Source organism: Zosterops lateralis (genome assembly GCF_965231275.1).
Source record: "Zosterops lateralis genome assembly, chromosome: 7".
In the NCBI taxonomy this organism is placed as follows: domain Eukaryota; kingdom Metazoa; phylum Chordata; class Aves; order Passeriformes; family Zosteropidae; genus Zosterops; species Zosterops lateralis.
Window position 1 is genome coordinate 14,896,743 of NC_139767.1, and position 24,567 is coordinate 14,921,309.

The 24,567-nt window shown below is 40.4% G+C and overlaps 1 protein-coding gene across 2 annotated transcripts in view; it reads right to left on the reverse strand.

Annotated features, from left to right (window-relative positions):
• Positions 1-24,567, reverse strand: part of UBE2E3 (ubiquitin conjugating enzyme E2 E3) — a 56,231-nt gene that overhangs the window by 13,772 nt on the left and 17,892 nt on the right. The window contains exon 4 of one of the 2 annotated variants that reach the window (XM_083864639.1): positions 17,012-17,036. The exons of the other annotated variant lie outside the window; for it this stretch is intronic. Coding sequence (XP_083720765.1) covers positions 17,012-17,036 — 25 coding nt within the window. The remainder of the gene's footprint in view (positions 1-17,011; positions 17,037-24,567) is intronic. 2 annotated transcript variants of the gene reach the window in all.

Consider the following 24,567-nt stretch of genomic DNA (forward strand, 5'->3'; position numbering starts at 1 on the left):
GCAATTCACACTGAAAGAATCACATGGTACCTGAGAAGTTGTGCAGCCTTATTTTAAGGTGTCCCACAAATACATCCAGAAAATGTGTGCTGTGGAGTATGACTGCAACGTAAATCTCCCAAATTCCAGAGCACCACCTTACCCACTGGACTGAGATTACAGTATCAGTAAGTCATTCAGTTGTTCTGGGGCATCCACATGTTTCAGACATCAGCCACCTCCACCCTTCACTGCAAAATCTTCACATCACAAAGCTAAGTGACACTGAGAAATCCAGGTTAGGATTTCCTACCAATATTTTCAATGACACTTTTAATGTCAACAAAGAGAAAAACCTATTATTCCCAATATCCCTTACACGCACTCTTCAGATGGAGAAAGAAAGAACAGTTAAAACAATTTCACTAAAAGACCTAATTAAACTAAAAATACAACTGGCTTTAAAAATGTAGTAAACTTATAAATACTCATGCCTAAGAACAATAAGTGGAAAATTTTCAACAGACTAAGCCTGCAAGTTAACTAAGCTGTTCAAATGAAATCCCCAGCGATCAACCCACACTAAATACTTTGACATAAGGCAATTCCAAATGTATTAAAAGTGTGACCAATGTATTAAAAAAATCTTCTACTGCTCTGCAGATTAACTTTTGTTTTCTAAAGAAGGTACCTTCATCCAAAAATTGAAAGAAACACTTATGAACAGTGTTTTTCAAGACAGAAAGCACATTGGTGAATTAAAGAATCACCACCATCTGACAATTGAAGCCTAAACGCAGACTCTGTGATTAAACTTGTGAACGGCATTAATGTTGTGGAAAAATTTGATTCTAATATCATAAAAGGATAAAGTGCAATTTATAGAACATGATTTATTCAGGAACTTCATGAATGACCAAGAAAGAGAATTGCTGAGAAGTCACCTTCACTGAAATGTGTGTGTATCCACCTGTCAGGAAGATGAACACCCGACATGCCTGCTGCTCCCACAGTGGAACCTCCACCTCCAGGTTGTCCAGCATTGGGCTTTTCTACCACTTCACAACAACAGAGCTAGAAGTTGCCTTTTCCCCCTCCTCTAAAAAATCAGCTTTCAACTTCAGCAAAGAAGTTCCAGCATGCCCCCACAGAAGTAAAAACAAAACCAATCAGTCAGATAACCCTGTCTCCATTACCACACATTAACATTCTGAATAAGAAGCACCTACTTGAGGATTTAATGACCTCTAATACCTGCATATCAGTTCTGTACTTAGAGTTGTTTCACACTAACTTCCTGAATGTTAACCTGCAGCAAGCACTAAAAATTTTCATTCAAAAGAAGTCTGTATTTTCAGCATCTAAGTCAGTTCTTGGTCCAGTCTTCCTAACCTTCTAGCACAGGCTTTCTCCCAAATGTAATTCTATTACTTTTAAATACTTTCTTCCTCTTGTCTCTATCCATTTCTACATGAGACCGTACAGCCTAACAAACCAGAAAATGCTGTGCCATAGCTCCCTGAGCCAGATGGCTTCCCTTGAAGCCATAAAAGTCTGATGCAAATGTCTGTAACTAGAAAAAGGCTGTATTTCTCAAAAAAATTCTCCTTTCCCAACATGCTTGGGGTCACCATGTGGACTAGCTGAATTGACAGTAGTTACCCATTTTGAAGGGGTGTGAATCTGACTAGCAAAACTCAAGAATCTTGTTTAGCACGACAGTTCAATGTTCAGGTTTGTCTTTAGTTATGTCTCCACACTGGCTAACAAAATTTCCTACATTGAGTGTTGATTAAATGAGCTTCTCATGTTTTTTGCTTTTCCACTGAAATGAACACCAGAACTCTGGCTATGAGCTTTAAACTCTGCTTAGAGTGAAATGATGACAAGCTTCGCATTCTGATCAGGACACAAGTTTATCACTGCTGATAATTTTTATATATCTAATTTATTATTTCATATTAATTGCTCTGTGGTGCTGAGCAGGTTGAGAAGTAACCAGTGCCTGCTACCAAGACTCCTGGATGCAGCAGCTGGCTGCAGACTGGCTCGGAGGCCAGCACCAGCACAAGGACTGCTGCAGTGGGGAGGAGGGCAAAAGTGGGGGTTGCAGCAGCTCAACCTGAATTGGCTTAACACATACTGGAATTATATTCTGTGTGTGCAATTCCAGAGCTAGAGCAGGAATAATGTTGGGGCTAAGGATCCTCCCTCTGACACTATTCCACAATGTTCATTTAGTATGTTACAGTGACCCAACATTATGAGCTTTAACTGCCCTATACCAGCACAGAGTAGGCTTCATTTGGGTTTTGAAATATTAGCCCAACAATGTCCACTTCTCTAATTAAATATGAGTGCTTGGAGAGTTTCAAAGCAAAAGCAGTTGAGGATTGGAATCTGCTTTGTGTAATGCAGAACTGGAGACAGCTGAAGCAACACTTGGTACAGAGAATATATAAATGTGATTTGTGGATAAAAAGCATTAAAACACTCTGGGAATACCAACTTTAGTTCCAAAAGCAGAGCAATTCAAAGGAGTAGAGAAACATCATGCATACAAATACACAGAAATCAATGTCAGATATGAGCTCATTTTACTCCACAAAGGTGTACTACACTAAAGAAAAATATGAAAATAATAATAATTTCAGGGGAAAGAAAGGTCAATAAACATCTGAGTGAAACAAGTCTCGCCTAGTAAAATATGTTTATTGAAAAGCCAGATCCAGCCCAACTATTGCTTCCCGTACCAATAATAATTCAATATTCAAAGCAAATCTTCTCTGCAGATAGAGTTGTAGTGTAAGGAGCAGAGGCTGCTTGGGTTAGCCCTGGGCTTTGTACCCCTCTTCTAAGGGAGGGGTCCTGCCACTGCTCAGGGAATTTGTGACCCCCACAGAATTTTGCAGTTGAATACTGGTACCACTAGACTAAGATATGCTGGAACTCCATTGTAAGAACAGTCATTTTCTCCCACAGCCCAGATTTGAGGCAGCTGTTGGGAAGTGGCAATTTACTGCCTGCAGGAGGATACGGCAGCTCAGACCTTGGGCAAATCAAAAGCACATAGACAGCACTGACACCAGGTGCTGAATCCTTCTTTCCAACAGCTCAGGGAGCTGCACCAGTTGCACCACATTCAGGAATCAAGACACTGCTACAACACAGAAATTCTATAATGGCTGTGATCTTAAGAAGAAAAGGCTCACACTGTGTATGTATGGTTTTTATTTGAGGCTATTAGCATGATTTATCAGTGGAGAGAATAAGCTTAATGTCTACTGCAGCAAAATTCATCAGGTTATATACAAATCAAGTATAATCTCTTCCAACATGTCCTAATATATATTTATACATAACTCTATTTCCTTCATATTTTCAGTCAGTATAATTTAGTGAACACTATTAAGCACACACTGACTTACGTTTGCAATCTAGGAAAAATAATTTTCTTTCTGATAACAAATCTCAATAAAGTGTTTTCTCTGCTGCAAATGCCTAATTTTTAAGTAGTGCACTGTTATAAAAATTAAGATAGGCTGTCTGCTCGTTGCACTTAATAGACTCAGAGTTGAAAAGATAAATATTTTTACTAGCAGTGAGTGTGCTGGGACTGATTGCTGATGTTTAGATGGTAAAATATTTTTTTTTAAAAAAAGAAGTAGTAAATATATAATTTTGTTCTTAACCATTTTTACTGCAGATATCCAAGACAAGATTAATATTCAGTTTTACACAAAGAATAATAAACATGACAGGGCAATGACTTAATGAAAGTGCACAAGTAAGGGGCAAAACAGGGTACAGAAGTAGTCTCCCAAGCCTCTGACAAATAACCAAAGCACCAAGTCTCAGCAATTCCCATTCAGTGCTTGAAGGTTTATACCTCTGAACTTCAGAAATCCCACAAACACCTCTTATCCTAAAACCAGGTGTAGATAAGTGCTCCCAAGAGACAACTTACAAAACTAACTCAAATGGCAAGTTTTCTTTCTTGCTTAAATCTTCCTTAATGAAATCAAAAAACCCGTGCCAGAAAATAACAACAATAATGATAATAATAACAACAAAAGGATCAAGCTCTGGCCTGGCTCTGGGTCCCTTGCACCTGAGTGTGCTGCCTTACTTCCCTGGAGAGGGTTGCCAGGTGCCAGCCCTGATAGCAATGCCAAGCCTCTCTGGCATTTTGGGCTGGGCAGGGGAGGGAACCAGCCAGTCACACTCCAGCAACTCCCAGCTGTGGTGCAGCCCCTGGGGAGCACAGCAGGCTGGTGTGGGGCAGACTGGCACACCAGCTCAGGCAGGAAAAGCCATAAAGAGGTCTCTGATAGCTTGCTCCCTCTCCCCACTGCACCAAGCAAATGCCAGAACAGACCCTGCAATGGGAGAAATACTGGACATTTTATTTGGAAGGAGTTAGTTTTCCAAAGGGGTACTCAGAGTTTTCAATAGCCCACTGATAATTTGTTACACAAAGATCCAGCTTTTCGGAGTTATGCTTCATCTCACTCCTGTTCTCCCTTCACCACAAGCAGCAGCAGCCTTCACAGGGCAGGACTCCCTATGAACTGGAAGCTAATTACTAGATGTCTTGGAAATCTTTCCAATCTGCACAACTTCATCCAGTTTTCAATGCTTAACACTAGCTCTTTTGGAATCTCTTCATCCTTATTTTGTGTAACAAATTTTCAACACAGCAGGAGTTCTTTGTTCTCTCCTAATAAAACAACCTAAAATGTTAACACTTCAGCATGAAATTAATGAACTAAATGCACTTTTCTGGAGACCTGAGCAGATCTATGGGCATTTCCAGATTTATGTGAAAACATTAATTCTGGAAGAAATCCTTTAGGCTGTGTTTTTAAAATAACTTCAGAACTACAAAAATTAATACAAACAACAGTTGTAAATTATCTATATGTTTTTCCAAGCATATGGCCACTCAAGTGCTGCACTTATTGAAGATAATCTAAAATAAAATCTTATAGGGGGATGGAAAGAGAAGTGGACCAAGTCAGATATTTACTTAGATGCAACAGCTTTGTCCACAACATTTTACTCCAAATAAATGCTAGTGGGAATGCAGAGATATACTCTGCAAAGCATTGAGTGTTCAAGTCTACAGTTTACAAGGAAGGAAATGATTTCAAAATGTCTCCTCTTGGGGGATATAGTGAAAAAGCTGAAGAGGTGGTTGAATATTTCTGTTCCTGCAGTACTGCTGAAACAGGAGACTGTCAGTTTGATACAACCTATTTCACAGGGATATTTACCAAGTAACTGGATGGATTTAATATGAAGTGGGAATATAGACCCCCAATACAGACCCCATTCACATGAATCCCCCAGCTGGCAGAGTTGGGAGGGGTTTGAAACACCACAGAAAGCAGCTGGTAGCACCTCTGTATGTGCAGCTGATTGCAAAGCAACATCTGACCATGCTCTGACTGTGCTATGGAAGGGAAGAGGATCCTTAACTACCTAGGAAACTTATCCTAAGCCCAGAGCCAAGAGGAAAGGGTGACATACAGATTTGTAGTAGCTGTACAGTGGGAATATCCTGTTTAACATCAGCACTGCTTTATTTAAACCTCTTTGGAGAAAAGAATTTTCACCTTGGGCAGAACACCAAGACTGCTGAATGCCACCTGCTCTGGAAAGACTGTCATGACTAAAACTGGAAGGAATACCTTCACTTCTATTTCGGACAAATTCTGCCCTGTGGATGTTGTTGATTACATGCTATAAAAATCAGTAATCTTTATCAGCACTCAGTTTTAAATGTATTTAGATGCATGCATTTTAGGTAATAAGCCTACAATACTCTCTGTGCTCCTTGAGGGTTAAAGGTCATCTGTTAAAAGCATCATCCTACCTCCCTTCTCCAAAATACTAACTGAAGTACCTAAAATATGGTTCTCAGTAGCTGATATTCAAAAGCATCCAGAAATACCAAGTTTATAAGAACCAACACTACAGAAGCAATGTCCCAAACCAAGTGACACCTAAATCACAATCTTAATTTGAGCTGCTTTTCCAAGCAAACACTAGTATTTACAACAAAACCTCTGTGGCTAAAAGGAAGTGGCAAACATAGAATTAATACCTGTGTTCACATGTGGATGACTATCCAGGAAGACTGTGGTGACATGAAGCTGCCCTTTTAGCAGGCACAGAATGACATGATCCCTCTGCTGCTGGTATGGCCACAGCTCCCAAGCAGCAAAACTTGGAAATGACTGGCCCCTTCTACTACCTGTTACATCCTCTGTGCCTTTGGAAGAAAGGAAGGAGCCCCATTATTTCAAGGCAGCGCTGCTCCTGAACTGTATGGCTGTGATGAACTTGAGACCAGCATGGGCTTCCACATGGGAGTCAAAAGTGTAATGCTAAAGCAGCAACAATTTTTTTTTTTTCAATCAGACTAAATAAGAAACTGTTTTGAATATATCCTATGAAGAGAAGTACTGCAAAATGTGGTATTATTCTCCTGCTGACAGTCAATGCTGAACTGATCTATATCAGTCATTTCTAATTTTTTCCGTAAGCTTTCCTTGTCAATCTTGGCAGCTCTCAAGAGCCCATCCTAAGTTTTTTTATATATAAAGACAAAGAAAAGATTTACACCATTTTCCTCCAGGGCACTTGGCTCCCCATGCTATCCTGAATGCTTTAAACACTTTTACAAGTCTTCTGTTTTTTTAAATGTTAACAAAACATTTGCCATTACAACAGCAGTTTTACAAGTGTGGCTTTTTGAAAAGATAGATCACCTAGCATGCTCTGAAGCAGTAATCTGTAACACTTTCACATGCCTCTCAAACACTTCAGAGCTTGCTCCTCCCCTTCAAGATCTGCCCTGGAGAGACCTCCAGCACCTGGCATGACCTCATTAACCACTGATTCATCTGAGCCATGGAAGATGCAGCAATCCATCCCTTATACAAGGTGCTAAACCACTCAAGGTATAAAGACAGTGATTAACAATATGAAGTGGAACATATCATGGTTATATAGTTCAGATGATGCTTCTTTCCATTCTTCTTTCTGTTTTGAAAGCTTTATATATATTCTGCAGATTGGCATTTCTGTGCTTCTTGGATCAACTAAGCGGTTATGCCAAGCCTTCCTACGAACAAGAATTACATTAGTCACTTAAAAATCAACGGCCTACACAGTCATAAACTAATCCACTCAGCTCAATTATATTGGAGCTACAAATCCTGACCAGACCTGCAGTGTGATGTGGAGCACTGAAAAGGGTGAACCTGCCATACTCTGGAGAGAGAGTGCCATTGGGATGCCTCTTGGAGACCCTCCCCAGGCAGCAGGAATGGAGCAGCAAGGACCCACCTTGCAAAAATATCCCAGCCTTGAAAATCTCTAATGCTCTGAAGGTCAGGCTCCACCCTCAAACCCAAAGAAAAGCCAGGAGGCAATTTTGCTGGCGCTTCCAACAAAGTGCGGGCTAACAAACAGGCACATGCTGGATTTTAGCTTCTGAATGGTCTCTGGGCACAGCTCCAAGCTGTGATCATAGAGTCAAAGAACAAGGTGAAGCAAGAATGGCTAAGGGTTGTATCCAAACAACATGGTACATTTGATATGCCAAGCACAAATAATCTAAACATAGCTGTCTATCTGGCATCAGAAAGCAGCCAACAGAAAAATAAATCCCAGCTTTTAAACACTGACTTCCCTCCAGGCTTGTTGTTTGACTAATTTTGACAAGTTTGGTCCACAATACTAATGTAACACTTCTGCAGACTGTATGTTTCTAGCTTCCTTATAGTTCAAATTTTCAAGCTCTTTTACACCTTCCCACTCCACTGACAGCCTTCTCAACCTCCCTTCAGGAATGCAAGAAAAAATGTATGTCTTCACTAGAAGCTCAGCCAGCAGAGACCTGTTGTGGTTCTCTCAGAATGAGCATACATTTGCTCTACCTCTTTTCCTCCACCTGGCTCAGCTGAATGCTTACCATCTCTTCCTAAAGAGATCTTCTGCCCCTTCCTTCAGTTTGCCCCTAGTAATCCTTCTAACTGTTACTCTTCTTACAATGAAGGCAATCCTCATCCCATGAAGACAAAATTCCTTCTCCTAGACAATCCTTCAGATTCAAGGAAGAATGATTAATTATAAATTACATAGTTATGTGCTTGCTATCTGTTGAAAATACATATCAAACACACAGCAATACCAAAGTGTCATTCACCATCACTTATTCCAACTTGCTTGAATTACTCACCTTAGAGTCATAGTCAAACTGGAGGAGTTTCATTTACAAAACTTTACTTCTGAGCATGCCATACAACTAACAGCAACTACTGAGAACTAGAGGGTTTTTTCTTCCAGAATTTCTAGTTAAATGACCCTCTTTTTATGTGGTTGTGTGAATCAACACACACAGCTGGTTGGGGACAACCAAAAAAACCACAGCTGAAATGCAAAGAGTAAGTTTATTTCGTTACCTTGCTGGCTAAAGGATCCCAAAACCACATTGGGCTGCAGATACCCAAAATGAGGGCACGGGCACTGTCAGGCTCAGCCCGGTCCCAAGGCACAGCATCAGGGCTGCTGTTTGCAGGCATTTATCAAAGAGCCACACACCCCTGGGCTAACACCATGCTGTGACTTTCCTCTCTGCTTTTTACGATCTCTGTTTTGATCTCTCTCCCAAGACAGAGAGCTCAAGCACATCTGGGAGTGGGCCTCCAAGTTTCTGTAAACACTTGTGTTATCTCTACACAGAAATTCTACTTCTCAAACAGACAAAGGATAAACAGCAGTAGGCATAATGTATGGTTTCCCACAGTGTTATTCTCCAGGCCTTGGCATTCCCAGCTGCAAGGTCACTTGATGGAATCTACCATCCTCCTTGTCATTCTTCTGCTTTCAACCCTTCCCTCCCCACACTGGCAAAATACTTCTTAGCTGGTTTGCGTCTGTTGCATAATATGAAAATAATCACGTTTTTACTATAAATTAAGTCTAAAGAGGATGATACACTGCCTCTAGCTGTTTGCATCTTAATCACAAAACTGTATCAATGCAAATCTGCTGCAGTCACCTGAAATACTTTGATCTGTTAACAGCGCTTATATTCCTCCTGTCAACATTTATTTCTCCTTAAAAATCTTTCTTTTTAATCTAGAAATATTTCAATAGTAAGGAATAAAAAAGGAAAAGGAAAATGACAAGGAAATATTAGAGGAGATGATTAAATATTCATAAACTAGGTAATGCTAAATTCAAAGTTACACATGACAACTTTAATTCTCAACTCTCCTATAAGTTCCTGACATTCCCTTTAACTACCTGACTGTACACTCTGTCTTAAATAATTTTTCACAACTTCAGAGACACCACCTATTAATAAGACAAATATTTTGTATCTATAACTTATACAGGAAACTGTCTATACCCAGATTCCTGCCAGTCAAAATACCAGAGAATAGCTATGGCTCATATGCCAAGCTGAGTTCACCACTAACATCCCTTGAGAGAATTACAAGGATAACAGTTCCACTGCTAAAAGGAATTACATGTTATACAACCAGTAACTTTGATAAGGAGGAAAAGGTCTTGGAGAATAGCAGGGCCTTTCTGCTAGGAAAGACATCAAACTAACGCCAGTGTCATGACAGATGAATGAGGTAAATATACAAGAAATAAAAAATTACAGGATGTATTACATGCATATGAAAACAGGAAAATTCAGCATCCTCAATTTGAAAAAAAGAAATTTAAAGCAACTGTACAGTACAGGACAGTTGTATGCACAGTTTTAGAGATACTGCAATTAGTCTGTTCACAATAAAACTACATATGCACATACAGATTCGCAATTGTTTTAGACTTGGGTATTTGTAAAGTTATCCAAGCAGCAGCAGCAGCTGCATTCCTTCTAAGCTTAGTAGTCCAAACTCATTTTTTGTAAGAAAGCCTACAAATGGTAAGACATAAAAAAGCCTCTGATTTCTTCACAGTCAGTTGTCAGCCAAATACACTGAGAGTTTCCGTGCTTGCTCCCAGTCCCCTGACCATGACATCTTGTACGCTTGCCATGCACAAGGCTGCTTCCCTGCCTCCTGCTTTCTTTCAGCTACATGACACTGATGTTACTTTCTGCAACTTGTATCTAAATCAGAGCTTGATATGATACATGGTAATACTCAAATATTCACAAAAAAAAGACAAAGTATTGAATAATTTATTCTGCAGACCCCCCCAGCTGTGAGAATGGTTTTCATCTGTAAAGACATTATCTCATTCACCCTCTATCTCAATAAATAAAACTGTAAACATTCTTTTTTTTTTAACATAGAAACATTTGATTTCTTTTGATTTAGTTTCTCAAATACTTTACTTTTACTTAAGCTGAGGACTTAGATTCAAAACACAGCTGCATCGCTGAAGAAGACAAAAAAATGATCCCAGCAGCAGCACATCTGAACTAAACCAGCTCTCCCTGAAGGACAAAGAAATTTCTTCACTTGCCTGAGGCTGGATATCCCAGTCTTGCAGTACAGACACACCCACAGAAGACACATTGGCAAAAGCACACACAACACAGTTAAAACCTATAGAAACATTCTCAGGGATTTCTGCACAGCTACTGAATGACTGGTGCCTTCAAGAATGATCAGGCTTCAGCAGCAGAAAGAAGCAACCAGAGTAAGAAGGAAAGAGCAGTAGGGAAACTCCACCATCATGTGGTGAACACAAATAATATGGAAAAAACATTTAAGTTGCTTTTCCCAAAACTCATCTCAGTGCCACACTCTGCTCTGGGAATATATGACACACCAACGCTGAGGGAGGTGGGAGCAGGCCTTGTTCATGAATGAACTCTGGAAACAAGCCAGCTAAGTGCTGCATCATCCATTTCCCCACTTGGCATAAAACAGGTAATGCTGAGAAGTTAAAGCTGTCTGTATGGTGTTTACTGGCCTCTGGGCTGTGCCCTGCTCTGTAACTGATGGGCGTTTTCCAGGTCAAATGCCACCTCCAGACTTTAACAGGTCCCATGGGTGTTGTAACAACAAGAAACCAGAAAGACCCAATGCCCAAAAACTAAACCCTCAAACTCTATGTGGTTGGCTTTATTAGTTACAGAAACACCAAAAATAAACTCTGCTGAGGTAGAGACTAAATTGGTATTTGATGAAGTAAACTGGACTCTATCAGTTGACTCACTGCATTCCAAGGAACTGTTCATCAAATGAAGTTATTCACACCAGATTTGAAAGAAAGAAAAGTCTGGCTTGAAAGCACCTCAGCACCTGAGGGCCTGTCTCTATGTCCTGCACCAAAAGGATGGACAAGCTGCCCTATACTATAGCTGTTACTGGTCTTGTATGGGAACACCTGCTGAAGAAGAGGTTACAGGTGTCATTGGCCTGGCAGATGTACCATGCACGCAGGAACTAGTGACACCAAGCCTGAAATTTGACTCCAAGGCAACATTCAACATCTTTTTTATATGCTGACACAACATTAACTTTTGATGCCTAATTATGATCATTGAGAATTCAATAAACTTACTCCACTGTTGAACAACAAACAGAAACATGTTATCAGGCAGGATTTGTTCAGAGCTGCCAAGGAGACACTTGGCATATCCCACTCCTCTGTTCCTTTCAGCAGGGCTGTTCCAGGACAAACACGCTTTCAGAAAAATTTAAATAGTCTGGAGCAGCTGGATGCAATCTTGATTCTTACTTAGAAGAGCAGCACAGAAAGGCATTCCCAAAGATGAAACAAAAGCAGAATGCTCAGGTCCAGGCTTGCAGGGAGAATTCACATGAGATCTGAGGAGCTGTCAGCAGAGGGTCCATGGGAACTTGTAGAGAGGAGTGGGGCAGAGAGGACCCTTTTCCCAGTGGTTATGGAAAGTCAAACAGGCTCAGTTTTATTATCTGGGAAATGTAACAAATGCCAGCAGCAAGAGGTCAGCTAAATACAGCTTTAAAATGACAAATGAGATCAGCAAAATACACAGTATTACCTTCTATTCCTAGAGAGGTAAGAGTTTACGTTGGCTGGAACAATTTCAGAAACATTCTATGCAGAACACACTATAGGAGGAGATCCTATTGTCCCCTTTCCTTGAGTAGCCTCAGGGGACTGGGGGATCTAGGCTGAGGAACTGATTTCTCAGCCTGAAGCTGGACTACTCACTGCCTGTGCCAATGTGATGAGCAGGTTTAGCTCTTGAGCTGTTAATGGCTTTTAGTGGCAGATCCAAGAAACATGCAACAGGGCAGGAGAGAGGGAGGCAATAAAGGCCAATGAAGATCCAAAACTGAGGACGTTTTTCTATTTAAAGGCTTTCTAGGTAGATGCTCCCCCCAGGTTTAATGGAGGAGGTTGAAAGATTTCAGCAGAGCTATTTTAATCTGTAGCATTTCACGGGATGCATGCAGGGTATACAATGGTTGGTATATTTAGTTGGTATATTTTGCTGGCATAGGCTACGCAGAGCATTATTAAAATGAATAAGTATATTCAGTCCCTTTGACCAAATTCTGTACTCAATTTTGCGTAAGGCTTAACTAATGTCACTGATGTCAGTGGAGTTGCTTTAAACCAATACAGTATTACACATTAGACACTAGAAAATGCTAGTAAGAATTCACTTACTTAATTCAAGATTCATTAAAATATGGCAATTTGTGCATTTATCTAAGGCATAAAGTATACTTTAATGTATAGCTAATGAATTAACAATAATTAACATTTAACAACTAACAACTAAATTGCTAATATTAATAATGTATAACTAATGAATTCGTTTAGCCAATGAATTCATAAACAATGTAAAAAGAGGCCATAAAACTGAAAATGAATCAGACCTCCAGTGCTTTAGATAAAAACCTATTTATAATTTCTTCAAATTTGTTTTACAGAAAAATCTGTCAGAACCTCTACAATCTCTCCAAATAAGATACAAAGTCTCTTAATATAATATACAATCTCTTGGCATAAGAAACAAAATCTCTTCAGGTTAATTCACTGTTGTTCTGAGCAAGGGCAAACCCCAAAATCTTATTATTTGCTTTCTTGGTAAACAGATTAGATCCATATTCAGCTACAGTGTTATATATGCATGTGACAACTGCTGGCATATTGCTCTGCCAGTGCTTAAGAACATTTCTTTACCAGTTAAACAATCTTTCCCAAAATAAACACATCTTTTCTGTTATCACAAGCTATAAAGCAGTTCAAGAGCCCTGAAATGATCTTTTCATTAGTTTGAGATGCTTAAGGATCTCACTAGTGAAACATCCCCAATAAGCCTTATGAGACAGGGAGGGAATAAATCCTGCTCTCCCATTCCCTTAATGAGAATGCCTAATAAAAATGCAAACTAATTCTCTTCACTGCCACTATCCTGTCTACTGAATGAAATCTTCCTGTTCCTTACCATATAATTCCATAACTTTAAAGCTACAATATATTTATGGCTGTTTGAGATTACTCAGCCAATGCTACAAGCTGGCACTAGTTTCTTAACTTCCCTCATTTTTTTTCCTTGGCTGAGGCCAGACAAGATCACCTGCCCTGTTAGCAAATCCATCCTCTTCAAGTCAATACTGTAATAACCTCGCCAAAGTCCATCCTCCATCAACAAAGCAATCACAAAGCCCTTAGCTTGCAATATTTCCTTCTTGAAGGTATACTTCAGTAAATTTGAATTATCTATTTGATTATAAACATTTATGTGCTTTTAAGCACAAATGAATATTAAATATATTTAAACTGTGTTTTCCTTCCTCTCTCTGGAAATGTCTCCTTGTCCTCCTAAGGCAAACAAATACAGACAGTGCTTCTCCCCACAACATTTGTCACTGTTAGCAGCTGGGTGGACACTTCTGTCCCCTGTTCTGCCCACACAAAAATCCTTGCTCAGCCCTTTTCCTGCATCTCCAGGGTCTCTGCAGGGAAGTAAGACCTCAGGTAAGCAACAATTTGCCTGTCCAGCAACGAAAAGAAGAGTGGAGAATATGGATATTTCAGCTCATCTTTATGCCAGACCTGGAAGCTAACCAAGAATTCCAGCAGGACCTCTAGACAATTTGAAGAACTGTAAAAAATAAAATAATCCTGAAGCCTCCAACTAAAAGCCAGGGGTTATAAGAGAGATTCGAGAAACCCTGGGATGATGCAGAAAAACAAGTTGTCTGGAGAATGGGTCAGGAAAGAGCCGAAACATGGGCTATTGTCACACGTGGCCAGTAACTGCCTTTTACCACTCTCTGGTCTAAAGCAGGATCACAAGGTGCGTTTCAAGCTGCCAGAAAGAACATGAAGAGGATGAGACTGTTGGAGAGGTGGGCTGCCTTTCACCACACATTGCTGGAAGCAAAAGCAGGTTCCTTTGGTCCTGGACCAGCTATTTAAATTGCTGTCAAGCATTCTGCTAGGGAAGCATTTCTCCAAGCTCACTCCTGAGGGCACACATCTTGCCAAGGTTCAAACAGGGAGAAGGCTGCCAACCTGCTCTTCCCCTCTGCAGCAGACTGCTGCTCCTTGCAGGATGGTCTGCCTGTGAAAAGAAGTGCTTGGGCCTCAGCTACCCAGGGACACAGAGCACACAGCTGGACAAACTGATCTTTTAGGTGTGCTTCTCCACACTTTCATTGGGTGCTCTCCCTTCTACTGTCTCACATTTGCCAAATCACAGGTTCAGAATGGACTGGCAGGTGCCCAAGCTTGTTCCTGGCTCTCACAGGTAAACATTCACTGCCAAAAGAACTTTCCCTGGAAACAGTGATCCTCCCCCCCTCCTTGTCTCACATCTAACAGGGTGAGTGTCTTCCTGGCCACAGAGCAGGCTTCCAGGCAGAGGAGGTGCTTGGGAGTGAGCTCTGTGAACACCAAGGGAAAGCAGGAACTGAACAGCACTACTCCTTTGTGGGCTTGTACAACAGGAAGTAGACCACTTAGGATACAGCCTCCAACTTATTTGTTTGCTGTAAGGGGCCTAATGGATAATTAGGCAGAGGCCCTTCAAAGTCCCTCTTCCTTCAGCCTGTGCTCTAACCTTCAGATGAAAAACACACAGAAGAAGGGAACTTAGCATGTTTTTCCCATGTAGTAAAAGCAGGTCTGGTGGCATGCTGGTACTTCCCTGTCTCGAAGGAGTGGAGAGCAGCTATATTGCTGTTTCAGCCTCCTGCTCCTGACTTGATTCACACAGCGTCTGGAAAAAACTAAAGCTACGACACAGTGGGTCTGAGCTGGGAGACAGGCAGAGCATCTCATGCAAATGTCATTACACCATTCTACACACAAAATGTCCTGCATCAACTTCTCTGTATGTGCATGACTCCAATGTTTCCTCCTGACAAGCTTCAGTTGAACTATATTTTCAAATATGCACATGGCTTCATGTAAGATCTCACTGACACCACAGTGACCCTCAACACAGCCCTGCCTGCACAAGGGCTGAGGCCTTTCTCAGCTCCCAGCTTCTGGTACTTAACATGAATTTCCTCCATGTTCACAGAACAGTCCCAACAAAAAGTCATCCAAAGTGTTTGGATCTGGAAAAACAACTGATATGAAATCACCAACAATCATAAAGGCATGTTTCAGGTGCTGGGGACAAGTCAAAGTGTTTTTTTCTTATTGCAACTGATTCAAAGCAAACAGAGAAATTCCCATGTTTGGCACTGAGATAAGATATCATATCTGCTTTATATGATTTCCTACAATGCTGACTTTACACAGGGAAGCTCAGCCCTGTGCAGAGGAAGACAATTTCTGCAGTGATGGCATCCACGTGTAACAGAGATCCTCAAGTCTGCTTCTCACAATCAGTAAAAACTACATTTGCTTCCATTTGGCATTTTTCCCACCTTCCTGGAAATGCCATGGTTAAACAGTTGGGTTTTCTTCCAAAAAGTTGTGATTCAAAATAAATACACACAGTTTCTTTAAGAAATAAGAACTTAATCCCAATTTCAGTGCTCACATGACTGCTAGAGGAACAGCAGTCAGCATCCAGGCCCAGCAGACAGACAGGCAGAACAGCTGGGCAGCTACCTCTAGACACTGCCCATTCCTGCCTGGTGCCTGAAAGGGACTGATGATCTTCTGGGGTGAGACATCCTAATTCTCATCACCTCCCATCACCACAGATATGCAGACATTGCCTATTCAAACACAGGAGCTGCCAAGAAAGGGATGAATGAGGAGGATCTGCAGCAGCAGGGTTATAACCTGCTCCAGTGACAGAATAGGGCAGCTCAGAAAGACACTGACTCCTGATTTGACTTTTTATTCCAACACCTGTCCAGATTACAGCCCAAAGCATTCACAGTGTACTGTGAATTTGAACCCCCTTTGGGTTATTTCCCATTTATGTGCACTGCTAATGAATTCAACAGCTGCAAATCAGGGAGGGGAAAAGGAGGTTTGAGATCTGTGGCTGCTTCATCTGGCCCACGCCTGCATTTCTGGCATATGTGCAAAGTGCATCCAGATCATACTCTCTTCACTATAGACAGGGACCAGAGGAATTGCCTGCATTGTGTAGAAAATGTACTTAATTGACTTCTACCAAGGACAAAGTTCCTCTGTAAGACACTCTGAAAGGGGTATGTGCTACCTCCCTGTGCAAAGCAGCAGCCTGAGCTCTGTTTCCTAATTATATCTGACCTGGAGGACATCAAGACAAGCTATCTAGATCTCTTTTTCAACCAAGCAGGAGAACCATTAGCTATTGCAGATAAACTCTTCAGTGCAAAAACTGTCATTCTGGGCATGTCTTTGTTAGGATTAGCACAACAGAGCCTCGGAGAAGTATCCCAAAGGAAGTATTTGTAGTGTTGAGGAGGCCTGTACAAACAGACAGTGCAAATGAACAAGAGCCCATGATGCCTTTCAACCCTTTTACTTACTGGGTAGTGCTAGGCTTTGCCCATCCTTCTCCCACATGTGAGCCCAGAGCCACTCCTGCCCTGAGCATTATACCCTCCAGCACTTACTGATGACAAAAGAAGGTGCAGGTTACACTTACTTTTACAGCTCCATTAAAAGGTGACCTGCAAATAAAAAAAAAATCAAGCACATTTAGTATTATGTGCTGAATGCCCCCAAATAAACAGGATTAAATGAGCATTCAGCCCTCATGTAAAATTTAGGTGAAAAGAGTGGCACTGAATGTGTACTTTGATTTTATGCTCTGAAACAGAGTCCTTCCAAACAGCAATGTTCTGAGCAGTTCTTCAAAACTACTGGCTCCACATTTCTGCCTTTCCCTGCTTGCAGACCTCACACTGGGATGGAGGTGTGGCAGAAACATTATCCCTCTGAATGGCGTATTTCTGCAGCTGAAACAAGAAGGCTGACAAAGCAAGGGGACAGCAGGCAGGCCCCAGCTCCCCTGCTCTCTCTCTTCACCCTGCTCGGGCACCAAAGCCTGTGCTTTCCAATGCACTGACCTCACACTGGGCTACACCCTGCGTGGAGGCACTGAGGATCAGATATATTTGAAGATGAGGTTTTGAGGTCTGGCACACATTTTAGCAGTGCATAGCACAGCTACAGGTAGAGCTTTTCCCTGTAAAACAAAGAACACAACAGCTATTTCCCACTTGCAGTCACCATGCTGGTTTCCCCTCCTCTTTCTGTGTTTGGCCTCACTTAACTGACTTCCCTCCCTCGGACCCAGCTCAGGAAAGTGTTTCTGCATGTGCTTAAAACCCAGTGACTTCAATGGGAGGCAAGCATGTGCTTCAGTACTTTACTGGCTGGGGTGTTCAAATGAATGTATACCTTTCCCACCAGTGCTCTCTTGTACCAAATTTTGTCCCTTTATTGTCAATTACCTGGTATAAAGTGAGGAAAGATTAGCCCGTAAGTGACTTGATCACTTTATAGCTACTCATGTTATTTTGATTTATAAACATATGGATGTGTAAAGGAAGATTAAGGCTTTTCCTGTCCTGGTATTCTTACAGTGCTTCCCCAGCACACGTGAGGAGCTGTTGAGCATTGTGCTGCAGTTCTCAAACAACCTTGCTCTCTCCCCAGATCTTATCTGCCATTTCTCTGAAGTGAGGCTTAGCAAAGAACTACCTTCATCTACAGAAACACACTGCACAGGTCTCCAGAAAGTTGTTCAAATAAGGTCTAGCACTCAATTTTAAATCTCTTTTATAAACAGAAGCTTTGGTGACCAACTTTCATCAAAATACAGTCTGGTACACACTTCTTGTTTGTTGGTTTCTTTAACTTGGCTTTTTTATTCCTCATTCTTATGTGAAATGTGATACTGCTTTATAGGTGTCCAAACTGTTCCTGTTTGGACCTCAACATTATCCTACAACTAAGATTCTACCATAAAGTCTTTAAAAATACTGTTCTGTAAATACAAATATTAAAACAACCAGAGGTGTGCACAGTCTCTCTAAATGTATAATTACAGGCAAACTTATTGACATTATCTAGAAATATTATTTAAATTAAGAAACAAAACAAAGGAGTTATACCAATTCCTGTCAACAATAATTCTTTACTTTTTAGTTGACTGATAAAGACATCTGCAATGGGTTAAGAAAGAATTTAAAAATAACTATAATGTCAAGCAGGAGGTCTTTAAAATTAAAAGTGCTAGTGAACTAAGAAAAGGGAGTAGGTTATGCCAAATTCTCAGCTACAGTTTATAAGAGGCAGATGCTAGAACTGAACTGAAAGCACTGAACAAAAGCTGCTTGGTTCACAAATTCTCCTTACCATCCTCCCTGAATAAACCCACCTACCTGATGTCTTTTTGCTTTCAGCTAAATACACTACACATATGAAAGGCAGGTTCCCTCCAGCCTTGCCTGGGAAAAAGCTCACCAGAGAACAGTGTGCAAGCATGGCCATGCCCCACATGCAGGCACAGCAGAGTCATGTCAGTGCTGCTGCCAGAGCATGACTGACCACTGACAAAATAGAGGAAACCAGCCGGGAAGAAAAAAATGCAGCATGGTGTATAAACCACAAAATCAACAACAGAACGAAAGAACCAAATAACACTTATGTTTTATTTCATGTTGTCTGTAATAACAGTGGACATCATCCTTTAGAAAAGCATGCCATACCAGGAGCTTTCTATAAAGTAATACTGGCAGTGTTTTTGTTGCCTGTATGCTCTGGCATCTTCCAAGCAGTCCTTCTGTTAATATTTTAGCATACCATTAAAAGAAACCAGTTGTGTACAGAGAGAACTGTGCCTGATACAGCAGCACAGGCTCTGGTTGAGCCTTGGTCCCTCAGTACACCACTTCAAGGAGTGTTCAAGTGAGCCAAGGAAGAGCAGAACCACAGCAGAAACTCCAGCACACTTCTTGCTTAAGAGCTGCAATAGGCAGAAGTAATACTTCAGCACAACACCCTCTCTTGAACAATTAGAAGCATGATCGAAAAGGAAAAAACAACAACAACAACAAAAAACAAACCCTAAGACATACACACTGAAAGATTTAAATGTTTTAATTACTCTACAGATTTACATTAATTTCATCAATCAGCTGTTACACTACTAGGCAACGCCATCTAGTGATGCTAGCTGAAAAAAAGTCATGCTCCATTCTTTGTTGAAGAGAATCACCCTTGAAAAGGTTCACTCTTGCAAAATTTGTTTTTGCGGAACCACAGTATCATGAGGTGCAAATATTTCAGTACCCATGAGCATTTTCAAACCTGAAGCATTAATGTAGCAAAAAGGTCCGAGTTATTTTACTTATCCTGAAGTAATTTACAGAACTGACACAGAAAGTGAGCTGGGTTAATCATATCACAATTTTAAAATGCACCGTGTAGTGTTGATATGATATCGGGATACAGTGCAAAGCCCAATAAATGACCTCCAGATTTGGAAAGACCTAGAGCTTTTATTTGTATGATATAATAATCTGTCTAATTTTTGGAGATTTCTGTTTTTGTGTGTAAAATACCTGCTTGAAAAATGTTACCCCAGTGTTACAATTTCAAAGAAAAAGAAACCCCTGTGTGGGTTTAAACTTTCTTTTTTTGAGATGGAACCAGTCAGTCATCTGCTGGTGATAGCTGTGAGATGTAATTAGCTTCTGGTGGAAATTGCCAGCAGATGCAACTAAAAGTTTAAGTCAATTGGCTCTGCTTCCTCCTTAAAAGAAAATTGGGCTTCAGGGCTGCATTCCAGCGTGATGGATCTTAGAAACCAAAGCTAATTTGACAAGAAAGGGAAGTGTCCTTTTTCCTAGTCTGCTTTAACCCTGAACATGCTGCATGTTTCTGCCAAGGATACACCATTTTTTCTTTTCTTTTGTTGTTTTTCTTTTTTTTTAATCCCCAAAGAAAGTAGCTATGATTATACAGTAAGTATAATTCCACTGAAGAAAGGCCAGTGTTTGGTCCCAGTTATTGAAATCACAGCTGTGGAGACAGGAGAAAAAGATGCAAGTCAGAAACAGTGAACTAAGGCAGCATGTGAAACAGGACTTGGAACAGGAAGCACAGCAAGCTTAGGGATGTGAAAAGCCAAGCAATACCCTGAAGCACCAGTTCTGCAGCTGGTCCACACTCAGTGTGAACCATGAGCCTGTGACAGTTCCACACTGGCTGCTCCACACTGAACCTTTCAATAGTTCCACAGCAAATGCAGCATGGGTATTTGCTCTCACCCTCCTTCCCATCAGTTTCCTGCATTTGATTAATATTTCATTATTTCAACATTCAGGCTTGATCAGCCTGTAGTGGGGAATGGGCTGTTCATTCTTGTGACTTGTCCTGATTGTGTCCTCCTGCACATCTGCTGTTGAGTAGACAGTGAATGTCCAGCCATGGCGAGTAATTGGTATCATTCCTTTGCCAGCTGGGCTTTGTACAAGACTTGCTGGGATTTAACTTCCTTGTATCTAACTCCCAGGGATATTTAAGACCTCAAATAGTAAAGAAACTTCACTTCCCCAAAGCCACCTTTAGTTTGCAACTATCACATCTAACACATAAGTCTTTTTCAGTGAGAGGGTATCTATTCACTGAGTGTTAGAACTTCTCCTTAGAAATAACAACTTCTTAACAAATCAAGTAAACATCAACACCTCCGTGTCAATGGTACACATGCACACCTGCCTTATCAAACCAGGCAGCATGAAGAGAGGAAGGGTTTCTGCAGGCTGCCTTTCAGCACCTACTTTATCTGTACACTACAAAACTTAGCTGATGATGTCTTCAGACTCACCAGAAAGTAAAGAGATTTGGGATACGTAAGAAACTCATGTGCAAAACATACTAAATACAGCACTTACACAAAAGCTTAATGGAACAATGAGGAGTTTTGTCAAGCAGAAACTCAAGCAAAGTGGCATTTTTTTTTGACACTGGATAGACTGGTCACATTGTAAACTACTGGAATTGTGCAGATCTTGCTACAAAAAAAAAAAAAAAAAAAAAAAAAAAAAAAAAAAAATAGTAGTGACTGTTTTGATGCATTTCCTGAAGAGACACACAGTGACAGCACAGCAGAACTGCCACAACCACTCTCACTCCAGCTGCCCCATATATGCACAACTCTCTCCTAAATACCTTAGAATACTCACTTGGTAACCCTACTTTAACAGGTCAGCTTCTCAAAAAGGTATGTTAAAAGGGGATTATTTACCACAACTTTTCCAGTAGATTAACCAGAAAAATCATATGTGCACATGCTTGAGTATATTATCCTCACACAGTATTGGATTTTTCAGAACGTTTAAGAGCACTCTTAATGATTTTATTTATTTTTTAAAAGCCCATTTTAATATTAAATCTCTTCCAGTATGCTACATGTCTTTAGCTAGATGGGATCTTTTCCCCTCCAATTAAGAAGAAAAAAAATCCTTTAGATCTAATCCTGCCTACAGGATAACTTATTCTTTCTCCTTTTTTTTAAAGCTAATCCTTACTAAATTATAAATTTAGTGTTTTGCACAAAAATGGGATCTTTCTTAAGTGCTCTTCTGTTCTGTCTTCCTCTGAACTGTAAAGCTGTTTCCTAAGAATTTTATCATGTCTTTCTTGTTAAACAGTTATTCTTATTATTAAACAAGCAATAGAACAAATCCTGATTTCCTCTTAAAGCAGTGGAAAAACAACGTTTCTGCCAAAAAATCTACATAGCCAAGATTGTTAGCTAATGTACCTTCATTGCTCTTAAGGCTAAAGTAGTTTACACCACATAGGAATCCATCCAGGAGCTGAAACTCTCAAGATAAAAGCTCTTCAGAGAAAAAATGAGAAAGATATTAATATCTGTACAAAGAGAGGCAGGTAAAATTCATCCTTAGCTCAAGGATTCCCTGAACACCTAAGTGCTGTGCACTGCTTAGCCCTCCAATATCCTGGTTTCACTCTGAGTGGCTCCATCCCCCAGGTAAGTTGGGGTGGCAGGACACAGAGCCAGCCCTGCCTTAGGTCTTTCCTGATGGAAAGCAGGTGGCTGCCACACCAAACGTGCTGTGCACAGCACCTGCAGCATTCTTTGCCTCTCTGAGACACCATTCATGCAAACCCCAACATCATCTTCACCCAAAGTATCCATTTGGGCAGAAATACGGCTGACAGGCTTTGATATTCCTTTTGAGATGTCAGCTCAGTTTCTGTATGCTTGCTCTTTTCTAAAGGCAGAACAAAGAGAGCATTTGGCTTTAAAAACGTCTTGGAAACTAGAAATGAAAAATTGCATGGCAAGTGTACAGCTTTAATTACATCTCTCAAGGGGACGAGGTAGCATTTCTGCATCCCCATCTTGTCTTCTCTCTGCCCTGGAAATTCGTAAGATGATCGGAGGTACAAATGTTCGTATTTGTAGGGGGGAAAATGACCTACATTACATTCCTAGCAGATCATGTAAATAACAGGATGTAAAGTCTCGCAATTAGTTTACATTTGAAACATTTTCAAAATATTGTTTTAGCTGGGTATAATAGAATACCACAAGATGTGACACACAGCAAGCAAACACGGGGCTGCAATTAAACAGCTGGCAAACTGCCAGAAAGAGATAAAGGCCCAGGCTGTCACTTGCTAGACAATATATATGGCTATTTTGGCAGCCAAAATGAATGTGATAATTGAGCCATGACACATTAAAAAGGCGCACAATTTCCAAGGAAAGAGTTCCTGAGCACTAAACTGGGAGCATCCATAGAGTGCTTACAGTGAACCATAGTTTATGAGTAATAACAAGACCAGCCTGATGACAATTCAGCAGTGCCAAGCCAACCTTGCCTTATGCACAGCACCACTGTATGCACTTACTTACCACAGACACAGAAATACAGCAGTCAAGACCACAGTGGCCTTCAGAGACAAAGGGAATCTGAAGAGTGTGGGCACTCCCTTGAAATGTTTCTCTGAATGTTTTTTATACTAATAAGGATTTTATACAGTAGAATTTCTATCTCCAGAAGTCACAGTGACTTGATTTGATTTCCAACATCCAGAAAAGGCCCAATTGATATAATTAAGTTTTAAAAGAAAAATACACAATGACACATGAAGAGTAAATACCTCTTCAAAATCATACTTCTGCTATAAGGAAAAATTACTGTTTTGTTTAAGACATGAAAACCTTAACACTAACAACAACAACTGTTTGGAAGACAAAGTCCAGGAGCTTTACTAGTGTTTCACTGCATGTTTTATTAAATAACTTAAGGACACAACAAACAAACAAATGTAGCAAATGAAGACATGGTTTTAAGTTAACACCCAACAGCTCTATAAATCCTCCTATAAATGTACTCCATCAAATGAACATGCTGACATAAATTGCATTTCCTTCTTGAGTAAAGGACTTGAAAGCCTATACACTGTCAGCCCCCAGCCCATTCATTCACTAACCTCCCACAAAGTGTAGGTACTTCATGATCTAAAATTATGCACATATAAAAGAAGGCTAAATTTAGGCTCTGTTATAGGAAAATCCCTATGAAGAGTTTACTTCCAGATCTTAGTCTAAACTTAACCACATTAGAGGTGTATTCAAGTAAAGAAACTGCATGTGTACTTCCCCTATCAAACAGCACAGTGCATCAAGAGAGCTTACAAAAAGTGTAAGAACCCACTTGCAGATCCATTCACACCAGTGATATCTAAAAGACAACTGCCCAGCTCCTCATAGCATCAATATTAGTGAACCACAGCTGAAGGGAGTGATACTGGCAAAAATTTGTAAATGATCCCCTGTCCCAAGCATCAAAGAGACATGGGAAAAACTTTTGACACATTAAAATAGGGTCTCTTCAATGTAAATTAATTTCTTTTCTCAAACAAAAGTATCAAAGTGCTCTAAACCATTTGATTTCCTCAGAACAAACTCCCTAGCTACCTCAACAAGCAACACAGGCTTCCAAATCCAACAATCAGAGCAAACTGGCATTGCCACACTGGGCCAAAATAAAGAATCAGAATCAATACTTGACTTTATACTAAAACCAGTACAACTACAATAATTACATAATCTACTTTTAGAAAATTATCTTTAATGGCTGTGATAGTAACTTCATTAAGTGTGAGTAAAGGAAATGGAAAGGCTTAAAGATGAGGTCAGAACATGCACTT